Source organism: Tubulanus polymorphus, chromosome 12, assembly GCF_964204645.1.
Source record: "Tubulanus polymorphus chromosome 12, tnTubPoly1.2, whole genome shotgun sequence".
In the NCBI taxonomy this organism is placed as follows: Eukaryota; Metazoa; Nemertea; class Palaeonemertea; order Tubulaniformes; family Tubulanidae; genus Tubulanus; species Tubulanus polymorphus.
The window spans coordinates 4937014-4957171 of NC_134036.1; the positions used below are offsets into that span (position 1 = coordinate 4937014).

General features: G+C 39.4%; 1 protein-coding gene across 1 annotated transcript; it reads left to right on the forward strand.

Annotated features, from left to right (window-relative positions):
* Positions 1 to 16849: 16849 nt before the first annotated feature.
* On the forward strand, positions 16850 to 18666 carry LOC141913926 (tubulin alpha-1A chain-like). The gene is made up of 2 exons (XM_074805147.1): positions 16850 to 17078; positions 17514 to 18666. Exons 1-2 carry the CDS (start codon positions 16958 to 16960, stop codon positions 18641 to 18643), a joined length of 1251 nt encoding a protein of 416 aa, XP_074661248.1. The 5' UTR covers positions 16850 to 16957; the 3' UTR covers positions 18644 to 18666.
* The last annotated feature ends 1492 nt before the right edge of the window (positions 18667 to 20158 follow it).

Below are 20158 nucleotides of genomic sequence, written 5' to 3' on the forward strand. Positions count from 1 at the left end.
TCAGTTGTATCAGGATGGTGTCGTGGATTGTAGTGGAAGCCTTGAAGAAGATGAATTAGTAACAACTACTAATGTTACAGTGAATCCTACTGTTCAGTGCAATAATGAAAACTACTGCAAAACTAACTTTACAAATCTCTGTACGGAATCAGATGAACAAAGATGTTCTTTCAATTCTCCTCACTGTTATTCAAGACGTCACAGATGTATTCTAGAAAGAATGTCAAATGGTTTCCCAGTTTGTAGAAATCTTGAGCACGTACTGAGATGTGAAGAATTTGATTGTCCAGCTGGTACTGTAAAATGTCCAGCATCGTACTGTATACCGATCAGACAGGTGTGCGATGGTCAATCGGATTGTCCTAATTCAGAAGATGAACAAAACTGCGAGACATTTTCTTGTCCAGGAATGTTTAAATGTGGTCAGGAAAATCGGTGTATTCCCCAATCTGAAGTTTGTGACGGTTTCGTCAACTGTAAACATACAAATGATGACGAGGCTTTCTGTAATGTCACGTGTAAGAAGGGCTGTAGATGTCAAGGTCATTTGATTGATTGTGCGTATGCTCGTTTAAAAGATGTAACTGATCTTTTCTCGACATCAAGTCGAGTTTTAATTCTATCGAATAACAGAATCATTCTGAGCGAGTCGACGTTTTCTTTATTCGTTTATCTTCGAATGCTTAACATCTCTTCCAATGAATTGTCTCATATTTTACCGAACTCATTCAGAAACCTGCATAATTTACATACATTAGATCTTACATACAACAACATAACATCATTATCTACAAATACATTCATCGGGTTGTATAATTTAAAAGAGTTATTGATAACTGAAAATCCTATACGCCATTTAGACGACAATACCTTCCAAGATTTAATGTCATTACAAATTCTGAACCTTCAAGGGCTTTCAGTTTTGCTACTTGGTAGAGATGTATTTAGAGGTTTATCTGCATTGCAGTCGTTGGATATTAGCAATAACAGAATCCATCATATTTCACGATATGCTTTTTCAGGATTAAATGAACTTAGAATTCTCGATATCACCAATAACTCTAAATTTATTTTGACTGAGACAGGCGTTTTCGATAATCTAACATCATTAGTCTCGTTAACGTCTGATGCTTACAAATTTTGCTGCATGGCTCCGAATGTTGACCAGTGCCTTCCCGAAGCTGATGAATTTTCCTCCTGTTCTGATCTGATGGGTAACACAGTCCTCAGAGCTATCGTCTGGGTGATCGCTTCATTTAGTTTCTTCGGGAACAGTATCGTCATTTTATTTCGTCTTCGATCAATTCGACTTTCATCCTCCGAGAAACGTAACACATCTTCTGACATCTTAATCATCAATATCGCGGCTTGTGATTTTCTCATGTCGATTTATTTGTTTTCGATTGCGGTGGCAGATTATATTTATAAAGGAGATTATTTCCTAAATTCTGAAACTTGGACGGACAGTTCATTGTGTAGTTTCGCCGGAGTCACGGTGACTATTTCTTGTGAAGGCTCATTGACGTTTCTATTTATTCTAACACGGCATAGATTCTCGAATATCGTTAATCCATTTTCTGGAAGCCCGATTACATCACCGAGATATGTGTCCATTATTTGTGGCGTGTGTTGGGTTATTATAAGTACAATCTCTATAATACCGCTGTCACAATTATCTTATTTCGGTATTAAATTCTACGGTACTACTGGAGTTTGTTTACCTATGAATTTAATATCAATTGATGTCAACGCCTGGCAATATTCATTCGCTATTTTTGCGGTATTCAACTCGTTCATACTCGCTACGATAATGACGACTTATGCGCAAATGTACAGACTCGTATCTGGAAGCAGGTCTGGTTCGGGTAGAATTGACCCTACCGAACTGATTTTAGCGCGTAGAAGTTTAGTGATAAATCTTTGTAATTTATTTTGCTGGCTGCCGTTAATTATCGTTCAGTTTTGCGCGGTATTACGGGTAGAAATACCGAATCAGGTGGCGGCTTGGCTGGCGGTTCTTTTCTTACCGATCAACTCGTCCCTCAATCCCCTTCTTTACACAATACTGACTATCGATATGAAATCCATACGAGCGAAAACAAAACGCTTACGTTAATAAATGTTTTAAACAGTCTAAACGCATTTATCCGGCAAATATTATCGGGTTGTCCTATTTAAGCTCAAGAGTAGTTTTCATTTTGATTATTCGTTCATAAAGTTCACACATTTCACCCAAAATCATGCCCTCTCTGCAAGACGCGTTGGAAACTATAGAAAATATTGGAATTTTAAACATGATATTGATTTCTCAAAAACCTGAGCGAACGAAGTTATCAGAATATTTCTGAAATACAATCGGGCGTGGGTATTAACGACACGTGGAAACGATGGAACCGAAAATTACTTTTGAATTGGATAAGAAATGTGGTGCGAATATGAAATTGTCCAAAATTACTGTGAGATGTTGAGCCTGTAATTTTTTATTTTACCTGCTAATTCGGGTTCATGAAAATAAAAGATGAATTGACCTCGTAAATACTCGGCGCATCATTAGAGTTGGTAAAATTCTAAGCCGTCATGTTTGAAACATTTAACCAAATCTTTACTTTATATCTAATATAAGATAGCGAATATTTCGTTTCCTCTTGATCTCAATCGAATGCGAAATTTCGTTTTAAGAAAAAAAATAATTCTTTTCACAATGCGCGGGAGAGTATAGAATAGATTTTTTATCGCAAACACTTTCGTTTTGGATTCCTCACTTTGACCGTACGTACCAGTAACGTTAAGATAATAAATAGGTCAAGAGATTTTAGGGCGTTTTTCAACCAGTGTTGTTTATAAGTAACGGTAAATTTCATTTTTATAGGAAATCGATTTTTGCCCAGACTCGAGCTACCCACTCGCCAGTCGTCAACTGGTGGATCTGTCGTTCAATTACGAATAAATGTTAATACAGCCTACAAAATATTTTACAGAACTGAATTGGATTGGAGAATGTTTACGCTGAAAGTTATTTATTATGTGCTTTGGTATAATGAAAAACCCAGACGAATTAACATCCAACTATGATATATCCTATAGATTTCCAATTACAAACACGAACCCGCTGTTTGATTCCCGGTATGTTCGATTTGTTGGTTTTATAACACATTGATCTAATTATCCTAACATTAAACTAACCGAACGAACGAATAAGAAGGGTAATACATATTTCAAGATCGAAAACTTCAAAACGCGGTTCGCGAATTCGCGAAAACAGCGTCTTAGTAACGCGTAAAGTAACGCGCTACGACTGGATTGAACACACGCCAGTCGCCGATTTTTAAAACGGTCAAAATCCTGAAACCATGCGATACGTATAAACTGCGATTCCAGTATTATTCATAAAGTCGAATTTTGTCGGACGGTCGAGCGAAAATATATATTCGACTAGCTAATGAAATATTAATTTAAAAATAAAATAGGTAAACGAACGACACGAAATAATTGGGATATTTTTATGTGTAATTGGACATGGATATTTTCCGCGCCTAAAGGAAATGTGAAACGTGAAAATTGCTGCACAGATTGATGGTAATTACTGGAGAACTCGTTCGAAAGAAATGTCAACGTTTGAAAATATGTTTTTATCCTGTATTTGATGATTGCAACAAATGATAAGTTAGAAATCTAAAATGCTCGATCATTTATGGAGAAAATTTGAAGATAGAAAGTAATGCGAAAAGGCGATCACTGATTGAAAACAACTTTTGAATCAGGAATGAATTCCAACGTTGTGTCGTGTTGATGTTGTTCGGTATGGAGCAGCGACTGAGAGCGCTGTTTACGGCGTCGCTGATCGTCTGTCAAGTTCGCATCGCGCGCGCTGATCGCGCAGACTCTATCGGGGAATCGTCTGTGACGGTAAGTTCGTCTTGTAACAACACGTGGTACCCGCTAGATTCTACGTCCGGTTACATCGTTTCACCGAATTACCCTTCGTTAACGCGCGGCGTTGAATGTCGTTGGTTCATCAACAGTTCTTTTACGGGGACTTTTCACGTCCAAGTTTACTACGATATTGGGCTTTCAATATTCTGTAGTGATAACTACCTTCTCGTTTACGAGTCTGAAAAGAGATTGTGCGGTGTTGGAAAACATGAAATCCGCCGTAACGATTCGATCTCGTTGATGTTTATGAGTAACGTCGATGGTGCGCGAGGTAGTCGGGTTTATGTCATATATAGTTATGAACGAAGCCGATTGAAAATCAGTCACGACTGTTTAAGACACAATATAAGATTGGGGAGGCTAAAAGCTGAGCAGGGTTACAAATACACCGTAGGAAAAATAAAGAATTGCCAGTTATTTGTTGAATGGAGCGGCATGCCGCGAGGTTATGCGTTGAATCTAACATTTATTGATACAACTTTTAGATTCTATTATGGTAGGAAATCATTGTCGGTAACCATGAAAATACACGACGGTTGGAACACCAGCAATGAACCTTTAGCGCATATACCACACCAATCTGGACATCCAGCATCATCATTTTATACGAAAACAAACAAAGCTGTTTTGGTGTCACTGCTGACACATCTACAGTCACTGCTTTTAGTACAGACATATAGAATATCAGATTGGAACGTCTCTAATCCGTTGATTCAGGTCTCTAATAACGAGTCGGGAGTGATCGTTCCCGATGACAACAGTTTACACGTAATAACACGATCAAAACACTTACACTGCTGGTCTATCACAGTGCAGGTGTTACAGTACGTCGTCTTCAACTGGACACGTGATCTTATCACATCCGGTGACGTCATCGGTGTATATAAACAAGAAGGGTTACGCGTTGTAGGAACTGCTATTTCACTCGGTAACAACTACCTGGAATCGCTGAGTGTCAAATCTGAAGGCTTTCTCGTCATACTGTGCATTTTGAGAGCAGGCGTCCGCAAAAATGCGAGATTTGAAATAAACTATAAGATTGAATCTATTTCGATAGATGATTTAAAGGTCATCGACCGTGAGGTGAGTATCACCTGTGAAATAATTTTACCTCGTATTGAAATAAACTGAAATTATTAAAAATAAAAACTGTCTGATATACTCGAAATATTGGCTAAATCTAGGTACCGGTGAACCAGATGTTTTTTAAGACGCCGTTCGTGCTGTTTCCAAAACGAATGAAAATCGTTGTGAATTATCGCGTCAGTAGATATGAGTTTAAATGGAAAGTGGATATCTATGAAGAAAATATGGAACTAACAGTTTTGTCAGAGAACTGCGAGCGAGCTGGATTTTACATATTCGACGGTGGTAATTTCACGGCTAGACGATACGGTCCGTATTGTCCTCGTTTATTCGCCCCGTACGACCGTAACGTCGTCAGTCTGATTACATCAGGTGGGTCGGTTACTGTAGTAGGATACGCTTATAACTGGGATGATCAGTTAACAGTCGGTAAGATATCATATCTCAGATTTCGTCCTACCGACTGCGACGGGTATGTTTTAAAGGATGGAGAACATCGGATCAATATGACGTCACACTGTCTCGTGATAACACCGGAAAATCGACGCCTTCCTTTGAGAAATATTTATATATTATCAGAACACGAATATCAAATTGACCGATGTTTTCAGGATCATCTATCATTCGGTTCTTGTAGCTGGTATCTGAGATTGAGTAGTCAGGTTCTTAATAACGGTCTCGTATTGAACAGTGTGAAAATACGTGTGCCGAATGTATTATGGTTGTATTCATTATTAGTTAAACTACGGCGTAAATGTCAACGATCGAAGGTAGTTGCAGGGGGTATTGACCAGACACCACTGAATGATAATTGCGGAATCATTCAGTCACCAAAGTACCCGGGATCAGCAGGGCACACCAGGGAAGCATTAAGATATAGTTTTCTACATAAGAATTTTCAGCGAATTCGATATTACAGATTTGTAATAAAATATATTGAAATGATACGATGTGAGAAATCACACCCGTTAGACAAGGACCTGATTCTAATAAAACAATCCATTACTGATACAACTAGCGGCCAAACACATCAACGCGAAAATAGAATATGTGACAATAACGCGTTACCGGGACTTGTGTTTTATAGTTTAAGACATGAGAACCTCAGGTTTGAGGTGAAAAATTACATACCGACATTTCAAATACAATACACATTAGAACAGTCGATACCGGTAAAACAGTTTAAAAATGTCTGTAAATCAGGATTTTTAGATTCGGGAATTTCATGCGTAAAATACATCAGAGATGAACGTCTGAATTGGGAGAATGCTGAATTGTACTGTAGACAGAAGTACGCGGGACATCTACTCAGTATCAACTCAGAACAGGAAATGATTTCTATTAAAAGATTATTCGCTACAAAGCTTCTTCTAAAGGCATATTCACAGATAGCGCTCATAATGATGATTGGATTAAAACGGCAAGTAAGTCATGAAATAAGTCATTAGAAAGTTTGTATATAAGAATTTGATGTTATGTTTAATCACGTGTTGGCAACTTAATTTTTCAGCCCGTTTCTGGTTATTACACGTGGACTGACGGGAAACCATTGAGCTACACAGAGTGGTATGAACCTACAAATAACGACACGATACCAGAAGTTATTCAAGGATTGATATCTCCTCTTAGAAAACAACCGATAAATGACGTCAATATGCCGTGTACGGCGATGATACTGAATAATCCACGAGGATCAGCGAACTGGGTTCGATTCCCCTGCGAAATCGAAGAGGTTCACACGAGTTTCATTTGCGAAACTGAAAGATTTGCCATCGAAAATGGAATAGCAACAATGTGGAATGTAACCAAAAACGACACATTTCTATTTCAAAATACTGATTTCAACGATTCGAACTGTACGATTGGTTGGGTAAACATAGATAAACAATGCTATCAAATACTGACAGATTGGAACAGATATCGAGGTCTTGATTCAGAAACTGCTACAGAGATGTGTCATAGCATCGGATCTGATATGGGCAAAATATTCCGTAACACAGAAAATGACATCTTAAATTTGATAAAATCATTTCAATATCAACATCAATATAGCTCTATACTAACGATGACTTCCAATGACAGACTGCAAGTTATAAACCCAATAATCACTAGAGATGAAATTACTTATATTCAATCAGTTAAATGGACGATGAAACAGTTTGATAATGCAACAGATACAGCGCATTCTGTTTTGTGTTTATACAATGTAACTGATGAAGAGTTAGCTTCTATAAGCGGATGTAAATCGTGGCAGTTTAAATGCAACGATCAAAGGTGTATCAGCGACCATCGCGTATGTGATACCAGACACGACTGTCGACACGGTGAAGATGAACTCAATTGTACGGATATAAATTTACACAGTCAGTTTCAATGCAATGATGGTCAGGTGATATCAGTAAGTGGTTTCTGTGATTTCATACAGGATTGTGTGGATGATTCTGATGAGAGCCCGTGTTTTCATCCCACGTGTTTTAACGAAGAATTTCGCTGTAAAAGTGGTCAGTGTGTCCGTGGGTCAAACAGATGTGATGGAGTCACTAATTGTGAAGACGGTTCCGATGAAATTGGATGCACCGCTCAACTATGTCAGGGGTTCCTGTGTAACAGCGGAGATTGCATCAGTTCTCAGTTGTATCAGGATGGTGTCGTGGATTGTAGTGGAAGCCTCGAAGAAGATGAATTAGTAACGGCGACTAATGTTACTGTGAATCCAACTGTACAGTGCAACAATGAAAACTACTGCACAACTAACTTCACAAATCTCTGTACGGAATCAGATGAACAAAGATGTTCTTTCAATTCTCCTCACTGTTATTCAAGACGTCACAGATGTATTCTAGAAAGAATGTCAAATGGTTTCCCAATTTGTAGAAATTTTGAGCACGCATTGAGATGTGAAGAATTTGAATGTCCAGCAGGTACTGCAAAATGTCCAGCATCGTACTGTATACCGATCAGGCAGGTGTGCGATGGTCAATCAGATTGTCCTAATTCAGAAGATGAACAAAACTGCGAGACATTTTCATGTCCAGGAATGTTTAAATGTGGTCAGGAAAATCGATGTATTACACAATCTGAAGTTTGTGACGGGGTCGTAAATTGTAAACAATCAACTGATGACGAGGCTTTCTGTAACGTCACGTGTCAGATGGGCTGTAGATGTCAAGGTCATTTGATTGATTGTGCTAATGCTCGTTTATCAAATATTACTGGTCTTTTCTCGGAATCAACTCGAGTTTTAATTCTGTCGAAAAACGAATTTCGTTTAAATGAGTCGACGTTTTCTTCATTCGTTTATCTTCGAATGCTCAACATCTCCTTCAATAAATTGTCTAATATTTTACCAAACTCGTTTTCAAACCTGCATAATCTACATACATTAGACCTTACGTGCAACAACTTAACATCATTATTCACAAATACATTCACCGGTTTGTACAGTTTGGAAGAGTTATTCATAACTGAAAATCCACTACGTCTTTTAGAAGTTGATACCTTTCAAGATTTAATGTCATTAACATTTCTGGACCTTCAAGGGCTTTCGTTATTGCAGCTTGATAGAAATGTGTTTAGAGGTTTATCTACATTACAGTCGATGAATATCAGCAGTAACGAAATCCATCGTATTTCACGATACGCATTTTCTGGATTAAATGAGCTTAGAATTCTCGATATAACCAACAACTCTAAATTCATATCCACAGAAAGAGGTATTTTCGACAATCTAACATCGTTGGTCTCCTTAGAGTCCGATGCTTACAAATTTTGCTGCATGGCCCCGAATGTTGACACATGCCTTCCCGAAGCCGATCAATTTTCCTCTTGTTCTGATCTGATGGGTAACACAGTCCTCAGAGCTGTCATCTGGGTCATCGCTTCATTCAGTTTCTTAATGAACAGCATTGTCATTTTATTTCGTCTTCGATCAATTCAACTTTCAACCTCCGAAAAGCGCAATACATCTTCTGACATCCTCATCATCAATATCGCAGCTTGTGATTTTCTGATGTCGATTTATTTGTTTTTGATAGCGGGAGCAGATTACGTTTACAAAGGCGTTTATTTTCTAAATTCTGAAACTTGGACGGACAGTTCATTCTGTAGTTTTGCCGGAGTTACGGTTACTATTTCTTGTGAAGGCTCATTGACGTTTCTATTCATTCTAACACGTCATAGGTTTTCAAATATCGTTAATCCATTTTCTGGAAGCCCGATTACATCTCCGAGATATGTATCCATCATATGTTGCATATGTTGGTTATCCATAGGTACAGTATCTATAATACCGCTGTCACAATTATCTTATTTCGGTAATAAATTCTATGGCACTACGGGAGTTTGTTTACCTATGAATCTTATCTCAATTGATGTCAACGCCTGGCAATATTCATTCGTTATTTTTGCCGTGTTCAACATTGGCATACTTGCTACAATAATGGGGACTTATGCGCAAATGTACCGACTCGTATCTGGAAGCAGGTCTGGTTCGGGTAGAATTGATCCTACCGAACTAGTTTTAGCACGTAGGAGTTTGGTGATTAATCTTTGTAATTTATTTTGCTGGCTGCCGTTAATTATCGTTCAGTTTTGCGCGGTATTACGGGTAGAAATACCGAATCAGGTGGCGGCTTGGCTGGCGGTTCTTTTCTTACCGATCAACTCGTCCCTCAATCCCCTTCTTTACACAATACTGACTATCGATATGAAATCCATACGCGCAAAGACTAAGCGTTTGCTACATTGAATATTTCTTAGCGGTATTGATTTGTTTCTGACCCCATTATCTAGAGTTTTCTTAAAAACACCATGGCAATTCAATTGCAATATATTTCCTAGCCCCATTACTTTTTTCACGCATATAAATCATTTGACTGATTTGACCAAATCATTCGTCCTTTTAAAGATTTCTTTTTCGACTTGGTTTTATTTGCCCAAGGGGAATACATTTGCGAATAGCCGTGAAAAAACTAATACTTTAGCCTGTTCCTATCAGCCCAAACCCCCCACCCTGCCCCCAATATCTTATCAACTTCTTTGACACACGGGATTAATTTGATTGAATACAAAAAAAAGAAGTACAGTTAACCCAGTGTAGTATCGGTAAGCGTAAATGAAAAATTGGGTACTTTGAAGGTGTACTAAATTTGTTGGAAGTACTAGCTTTCACTACTAGTTCAAAGTAGCTTCATCTGGTAAAATAGGCCAACGGCGGGCTACTATGCACTAGTAGCGAAAGCTCGCACTTCAAATCGATTTAGTCAATTCTTCGATGTACAATTGGTTCCTGAACGCTTATTAGTCGAACAAGAAATGTACGAATGAATAAAAATAAACATTTTCTTACCTCGGATGAGTCGAATTCGTATTCGTATCAGACACCGGCGGCGCGTTCGGGAATGGGAATTTCATCCAACTATGGACGACGTACATTCACGCGCCTGAACCATCATCACACACACACGCACACAGATGCAGATCGCGTCGTTGCCCGGGCGACGACGTAAACAAACCGTGTCGTCGTCGGCGGGATCGATAAATAATTGAATTTCAAGTCGGCTTTATAATGAATACTGAATTACATCGGCGCGCGAAGCTTACTCGCATTCACGCGATTTAGCCATTAAAATCACCGTCACCGCCGCGTGTCGCGGCTCCGAGTATGTTTTTTTTTTTTAGAATCTATATAACGAGCGAGTTGGATTTTAAAATGAGTGCTGATCAATTTTCAATCTAACATGATGTGAATGTGTGTTATATATATCTCGTACAGAGAGCAGTAATGGCTAAGCTCTTAAACCAGGCTGAGGCAAACTTAGATCTACAGCCGATTCAACGACTTGAGACCAGTTTTAAGATTTAACACCACGTTAGATCGGATGTCTCATACATAGATTGTGGTGCAGTAATGGCTAAGCTCTTAAACCAGGCTTAGGCCAACTTAGATCTATAGCCGATTCAACGACTTGAGACCAGTTTTAAGATTTAAGACCACGTTAGATCGGATGTTTCATACATAGATTGTGGTGCAGTAATGGCTAAGCTCTTAAACCAGGCTTAGGCCAACTTAGATCTACAGCCGATTTAAGACTCGAGACCAGTTTCTAGATTTAAGACCGCATCAGTTTGGATGTCTCATTAGTATTTAAACCGGAGTCCAACTTAGTTCAATAGCGGATCTAACGAACTAAGACCAGTCATACGATTTAGGACCTTTTTTTTAATTAGATGCCTCATACAAATAGCAGTAGCGCAGTCAGAACTTAAACAGGACTCAGACCAAGAACTTAGTTGTAAAGCCTGTTATAAAGTTCTAACGGATCTGTAGCGGATTTAAAACCACGTTTCAAGCCACGTCTGTGGATGAGCTTGATCCGTAGTTCTGACTAGATATTTTTAAGGCTATTTGAATAAACGATATTTCAGCGTGATTCAGAATTTCTGACGAAATCGTGCTTTCGTTTTGCAGAAATTATCATATCGGTGATCTGATGTGTTAACTCAAATGGGCAAGTTGTTTTATAGGCCTCTGAAAGCTTAAGGATCATGCGCACGAAGAAATGTTAAATCTACAATAACCTTTCGCAGTGATCATTTCAGTTTCTGGTCGGATGAGACCAGTTTTTAAAATATTTCTCTCCATCGTCCATCAATCCGTGCACTGGACACATCTAATCAGATAATCTACGAGTATATTTTTGTTAAAAAGCGAGGTGTTTCTTACCTGCCTATTTCTAGCAATGATCCCGACAGTGATAGTGGTTCTGATAACTGTCCGATTGATTTTCACGTTCTGACGCGCAGGAGCAGCCTGAAAAACCATATCTGCAAATAATCATAATATCTTTATTTAATTGAACTTTCTACATCTATATTCTTAAAACCAGGCGCTAATCAACACGAGCACAATATAGGGGCTGGAATAGGAAGGAAAATTAAGCGATTAATTTGTCTTCTATTATCAAAACGAATTTCGCTTCTAAAAGGTTGTTGTAAATTGCGAGGTTTTCATTATCACGGTAGGCCCTGTGCCAATTTGACCGGTTGATCTAAACCGACGACGGGTCAAAAATAATGAAAGTTAGCGATGTCTTATTACTAAAATCGATGAATCATTTATCCGGGCAAGTCGTTGGTCATAGCTAAGCGGTAAATTAATTCTATATCGGGAAATTTTGAACACGGTATTTGTATACAGGTCTATGCACTGTGACCGCGGTGTATTTAGAAATACTGACCGCTGAACGAGAGAATGATGCAGAATGATATCCATGGCTTCTCAGTTTACGGAATATTTTAATTTATGATGGTTCGCAATTAACGAAAGGGTTCACGAAAAAAGAAGCTCAGATTTTCAACTAAGCGTATCAGTGATACGCTTAGTTGAAAACCTGAGCTTCTTTTTCTCAGTAAGCTGCGGATCATTTTCAAAATTTCTAATACGTGATAATCACGTATTACAAATTTTGAAAATGATCCGCGGCTTACTGAGAAGCCACAGATATCATTCTACATCGTTCTCGCATTCGACATATAGAATAATCACAAGAGAACGGTAAGCTACAGCGTATACACTCAATAATGATACGGTAGACAGTGTTCGCGGCTTCACAGAAAAAAAAATCAATTTCCAGTTTCTCAGCGCCAGCGCGCATTTCACTTCGTGCAGTTCAGTGGTTTGACGTCCCACTACTCGCAAAGAAACCGCTACTAACTGAGATGTCACTAGTTCTTAGAAGATTTACAGAGGCGGAAGTTGATACCGACTGTTCCTCGATCGACAACCAGTGATCGCGGACTGAAATGATGTCTCCGGAAAATGTATCGGTCGTTGGCGCTCAGTTTCTCGACCTCAACGGATCGAACCTGACAACCACCACCACCACCACCAACGAGACGGCGGGGTTTAAACCTCATCCCCTGTGTAAATACTATCACAACGCCGATTACAGACCTTTTCTCGACAACATGATTATACAGGTCACGACTTACGTCGTTTTCGGCATTGCCATCTTCGGATTCGTTACCAATTTATTGTCATTAATCGTTCTCAGCGAAGAACGTTCTAACAACACCAGTATATTCTATTTGAGATGTTTGGCTGTTGCGGACATGTTTATTTGTTTGTCTTATGTCGTATTTGATTTCCACTACTGGCTCTACAGTCACACATTGTTACTGGACATGACTGCTGAAATAAACCACTCAATGAAGCGCGCGTCCGCATACACGCAAAATATTCGATTTGTGTTTTCGGATATCAGTGATCAGATAACATTGTTGATAGCTATAGACAGATATATCGTTGTTTGTTGGCCTCTGAAAGCTGTTAGAATTATAAGTATGAAGAAATGTTATATATACATAACCTCTCTAGTGATTATTTCAATTTGTGATCGGATTAGGGCATTTTACAAATATTATGTTCGCCGTTCCATCAATGCGTGCACCGGACACGTCAGATGGATTATCAACTTGACTGCAGTAACCAAAAATGTTCACTTGAGATACTACGAGGCGTTCGTAAGCTGCCCGTTACTAGTCATTATACCGACAGTGATAGTAGTTCTGATAACTATCCGATTGATTTTCACTTTGAGACGCGCAGGAGCAGCGAGAAAAACTATGTCTGCAAATAATCAAATTTCTAACAGCAGCAGCAGCAGCAGCAGTAGTGGCCGTAGTTTAACTCTGACGTTAGTTCTCATTTCATGTTTCTATATGGTGAAAAAAGGTTTTAGTCTCAAGGCAGGTATTCACAACCTAATACAGGCTCTGTTCGGTAGATATGCCACGCTTAAAGAAACTCCCCGAGGCACATTGATTTTCATTATGACCCAGAACGTTGTCAGAATGGTCGTTGCGTCCTGCAATTTCGTCATCTATTGCGTTTCGAGGCTCCGCTTTCGAGACCAGCTGAAAGCGATGTTTTCGATTAGGACGTCACGATAAGAAAAAGCCTAATCGAAGAATATGGCCTTGGCAGAAATATTCAACGCCGGGACCCTAGAATCGTTGTAAATATTTTTGAAAAAAAATATCAAAAGCAACAAATACAATAAAAACGCCCGTCCTGAAATGGTCGTGTTTCAAAACGATTAGTTGATGCAGTCGTGAACGGCCTGGCGACCGTACGTGAACTTCAGGACCTTTCAAACCGTTGTCGTATATTGATTCAGAATATCTGTAACATATTGAGACAACCATCCCGACAGGACTTTAAGTAAGATGTCTACAAGACAGTTAGGACTTTTCAAACCGAAAATGTCACAAACAATGCAGCATCTTCTGCATCGACTGTAGCCTGAACATCCGGAACTTTCAAGGTTCGCCAGTCTATTGATAGTCAACTCAAACCATGTATAATCATTGAATATTAGGGTGCATTCATAGAGGACAGCCATGACAATTCGATTCGTTTACTAAAGAAATAAAGAAATAACGACGGTAAACTTCAGGCTAATAAGAAAAAAACCCACTATCTACAGATTAAAAGAATTCTAAAACCAAGAATTTATTATTCGAACAGTCTAAAATGCATAAAATTCACGACATTTCGATATCGTCGTAAGGGTGAGATCGAAACGTCGTGTATTTTATATATCATACATCCATCACGCCGATTACAGACCGCATTTCGACAACATGATAATACGGGTAATGAATTTCGTCACTTTCGGCAATGTCATCTTTGGACTCAATACAGATCTACTGTCTTTTATCATACTCAGCAAAGAACGTTCGAACAACACCAGTATATTCTATTTGAGATGTTTGGCTGTTGCGGACATGTGTGTTTATGTGTTTTTCATTTACTGTTGTTAACTGATGTGATAACATTGTTAATAGCTATAGACAGATATATCGTTGTTTGTTGGCCTCTGAAAGCTGTTAGTATCATAAGCATGAAGAGATGTTATATATACGAAACTTTAGTCGCGATTATTTCAGTTTGCGATCGAGGCAGGGATTTTTTCAAATTCTATACTCGTCGTCCAATCAACGTTTGCACCGTACACGAGAAGTGGTCGATGAAGCTAACCGAGTTTACGGAGAATTTAAGCGTTTACGCGAGAACGAGTTGTTTATTAGTGGTTCTAATAACTATAGTGGTTCTAATAACGATAGTGGTTCTAATAACTATCCGATTGATTTTCACGTTGAGACGCGCAGGAGCAGCGAGAAAAACCATGCCTGCAAATAATCAAACGTCTTACAGCAGCAGCCATAGTTTAATGAACAGGCGACTGGGTTCTTAGTAACCGGCGCGCGTGGCCCGGGTCAAAAACCCCTGATATGCAGTAGACACATATATCTTTGAATCATTCCTATTAGATGTAGTTCATATTAGAATTAACAAATAAAAACCCACCGTAGATACGTTGAAAAGTCTATTTTCTATCAGTTTCGGGTGACTTCTTAAACCCACCATCGTAGGGTTAGAAGTAACCCCAAAACTGATACGAAATAAACTTTTCTACATATTTACACTGTGGATTTTTATTTGTTAATTATGCATTGAGGTCAATATCAGTTCACTATGGTCGTATTAGAATATATCGAGTGTATATGAAGCCAAGAGAAGTAGCGCCCATCTAAACATTATTCAACTATTATTATTCATAATTCAAACCCATTGAATGATTTAAGAAATAATTGTAACCGAATTGTTGACCTTTTATTCCGAAAAACACCGTTTGATTTTAATCCCTATTAATATTTCTTTCACGGATTAGCGCGCGCTTCAATGAAAAGCGTCTCTAATTTATGACTAAGCATGACAATACACCGTTGAGCGTACGCGCCCGAACGTAAATTATCATACTAATATTAATCGCGATATAAATAATTTAATATATGGATATATCTTAATATTTATCTCGATATATATATACAGTAACAAACGTAAGTATAACTTTTAGATGAGCCGATTTGAACGCGTTTTCGCTTCGCGCCGGCGGACAGACCAAACTTGTCCAGGCAGCGCGCCGGTCACCAAGGCGCTATTCAAGCCGGGCCTCGTTTGTTTGTTTGTTTATTTGTTTGTTTGTTTGTTTGCTAGGACCGTCCCGTCGTCGCTAGCTACGACCGAACACGCTATATAAACGAAGCGAGCTCTGCCGACAAATCATTAGTCGCAAACACCTCTTAGTCTTCGAAGTCTTATCGACGTGTTTTCCACACTACAAATCTATCATCATGGTGAGTAACGAACTTTGAACTATATTTTGCGAATAGCAGTTTTATACAATACGGCTATGTGCTTAAATTAGTTGAATTGATTTAATTTAAAAATCTGAAATGTGTCTGAATTTTGCTTTAGTTTCGAAAATGACAAATACAATTTCATATGCCAATGCTATAAACGCTATTTCAGTTGCGCTATCAACTGTACCTATGCAGTTTTCTAGCTAGCTGCCGATAGTCATCTTTTCGCTATTTACTAATCATGTCTTTCTATTTTTTCAATTTTTTTTTCTGTTATTCGCCTTAAGTCGAATTGTAGTCTTTTCAAAATCTTATAGAAAATCTACCAGTAACCAAACGCTATCTAGTTAAGGGTGAACACTGCTTGCATGCCTGCATGTGCTTGCAATTAATCAAGGCGACTTAATTTTTATAACGAATCAATTTTCAACATTTTCCGTAGTTGAAATTTACTACTTTCGCTTATATTGACGTATGTTAAGTCATCGATTTCATGCGCCATTCGACCTAGTCTATATTTAGAATTCGCCGAAATCGTGGATTCCCTATTTTCGTAAACTGCTTCGAGAATATTCTAGAACTTCTAATAGTACATAAAGTAATTTCGTTTTTATTTCTCTTTTTCCAGCGTGAATGTATCTCCATCCATGTCGGACAGGCCGGTGTACAGATCGGTAACGCCTGTTGGGAACTGTACTGTCTGGAGCACGGTATCCAGCCCGACGGTCAGATGCCCAGTGATAAAACCATCGGAGGCGGCGACGACAGTTTCAACACTTTCTTCAGCGAGACCGGCGCCGGTAAACACGTGCCTCGAGCCGTGTTCGTCGATCTGGAACCGACCGTAGTCGGTAAGATTTCATATCGTGTTTTGCGTAAACTTAGCAAAAATGAAGCACCCAAACTGACATCAATGGGTTTATAACTGGTCGTGGTTAGGTTATTACAGTTTATAGCCATGTCTAATATGTGTTACTTACTTAAAGTTGATAATTAATTATCAGTATACACTCAATTTGTATTCGCTAAGGATATGTGGAATTTGGTTTAAGAAAAACTATTCTCAATGTTTTATCGTATCTTCATTAAATTCTATATTTTTTAATTCTTTCTAAATCGCTGTGATTATATTCAATTACATTGCTTTATAAGAAAAATAATAATCATTATTATCAATTTATTAATTCATTATTATTATCCATATAATAGAAAAAGAAATTATGAAATAATTTTTCAAATTCTTGTGTGATTAATTTCAATATTCGATGTCGCTTGTGTCATTACAGATGAGGTCCGTACTGGAACCTACCGTCAACTGTTCCACCCCGAACAACTGATCACCGGTAAAGAAGATGCCGCCAATAACTACGCCCGAGGTCACTACACCGTCGGCAAAGAGCTGATCGATTTGGTTTTGGACCGCGTCAGAAAGTTAGCCGATCAATGTACCGGTCTTCAAGGTTTCCTGATCTTCCACTCGTTCGGCGGAGGTACCGGATCCGGTTTCACTTCTCTGTTGATGGAACGTCTGTCCGTCGACTACGGAAAGAAGTCCAAGCTCGAGTTCGCCGTTTACCCGGCCCCGCAGGTGTCGACAGCCGTCGTCGAGCCGTACAACTCCATCCTGACCACGCATACCACTCTGGAGCACTCCGACTGCGCCTTCATGGTCGACAACGAAGCCATCTACGACATCTGCCGTCGTAACTTAGACATCGAGCGTCCGACCTACACCAACTTGAACCGTCTGATCGGCCAGATCGTCAGCTCGATCACCGCCTCGTTGAGATTCGACGGCGCTTTGAACGTCGATTTGACCGAGTTCCAGACTAACTTGGTACCGTACCCGCGTATCCATTTCCCTCTGGCTACCTACGCTCCGGTCATCTCGGCCGAGAAGGCCTACCACGAGCAGTTGTCCGTCGCCGACATCACCAACGCCACGTTCGAGCCGGCTAACCAGATGGTCAAATGCGACCCGCGTCACGGCAAATACATGGCCTGTTGTATGTTGTACCGCGGAGATGTCGTCCCCAAAGACGTCAACGCCGCCATCGCCACCATCAAAACCAAGCGCACCATCCAATTCGTCGACTGGTGTCCGACCGGTTTCAAAGTCGGTATCAACTACCAGCCGCCGACCGTCGTGCCCGGAGGTGATTTGGCCAAGGTGCAGCGCGCCTTGTGCATGTTGAGCAACACGACGGCGATCGCCGAAGCGTGGGCCCGTCTCGACCACAAGTTCGATTTGATGTACGCCAAGCGCGCGTTCGTTCACTGGTACGTCGGCGAGGGTATGGAAGAGGGCGAGTTCTCCGAGGCTCGCGAGGATTTGGCCGCGTTGGAGAAAGATTACGAAGAGGTCGGCGTCGACTCGGTCGAAGAAGAAGGCGAAGAAGAGGGAGAAGAATATTAGAGAAATCGTCGCATTTCAACATTTCAGTTCGAAATTCCGTTCTTTCCACGATGTTGCATAATACGCATAATATCAAATAAAATATATTGAAATACATATTTTTTTATTTATTGGCAAAAAAAATGTTCTTTCTTAAATTATCTGTACATTTCTATGAGTTTAAATTTTGCTGACATTAATGGGATTTACTGAGGATTGAATTTCGTAACCCTTCAGCACTTTGAGTTGATCCGCGGGATTTTCTCGAATCGCTGAAATTGCACTGTCTTTGACATTTCTCAAACAGGGGTTTAGAAACATGTGTACAATGAAATACGCTTCTAGTATTCTAAGAGTCAATGACCACCTGGGTTGGGGAGAGTGAGGGGATAGAAAGAATTGAACAGCCGCGCACCCATCTAGCCTATGGCCGAGAGCCAGCCGCATGAAACCATAGGTATCGTGCCTGCTGTAATGAGGAAAATGACATTTTGCAACTTGTGAAAATACCAGGAGCGGTTCCTTAAGTGTGAACTAGTTACTTCATCTTAAAATCATTCCGATGCTCGCTTGATGTTTAGAAACCGTCGTATTATGAGGCGTGCCGCGGCTGTGAGGGGAGCGAGATTTAGTTCGAATTTGTCGAAGCAGGCGGTAAAGTTCGCTTCCACGGTAATGGATGTTTTTTTCCAGACACTCTAATCATTTTCTTACACACTTTTAACTATAAATCCGGTCACCAAACATATACCCGATTAGATTGCTTTGGGCGATATTTTTATCTAGAAAATGTTTTTGTCCGCTATTGATCCCAATCAATGCAATAAACTGATTGATTACTCTAAAATATATAGGGTGTTTTTGGCGATTTTTGAAATAAAGAAAACATTTTCAAAAAGTCCCGTCACCGTTGAGCGGAATTTCAACGACTGTAAGACAATGATACTGAATGCCAGTGCAGTTTGAGCAGCCACCTTCGACAAGTTTGCCATCTAGCGGCATAATAGGTCAGCAGGTCAGTCAGGATACTGACAATTAGCTTAGGGGACTTATATACCAACATCTACCCGAGAAAAAAGAAAAATAAACTATCGGACTATTTACACGAAGAAAACGAACAAAAATATAAAAAATGAACAAATTAATCATCAACCGTGTATATAGTTATTTCCAAAATTTCGATGTATTAGATAACACAGCCAAGAAAATTCACCCGGTTCAGACTGGTTGGAAGATTGTTTGAGTGAACCGAAACCGAATTACCTAATTTTGTACTGCGATTTAAACAAAACATTCTGTAAATTCTACCGCCGATCACACAACTAAATCCATACTTCGATTTGCGATTTCAAAATCAAACCCCCTGTTCCGCTCCTGGCAGGTGCGGTGGGTTCGTAAGGGACACTCAATCAAAAAAAAATGAACGAAATCTACCATCCAAATAATTAACAAGGTTAATCCCTATTTTAAGGTCAAAGATCTATAGATTTCATTGTCGAAAAATTAACTCAAATGAACCCAATTTCTAGTCTAAAA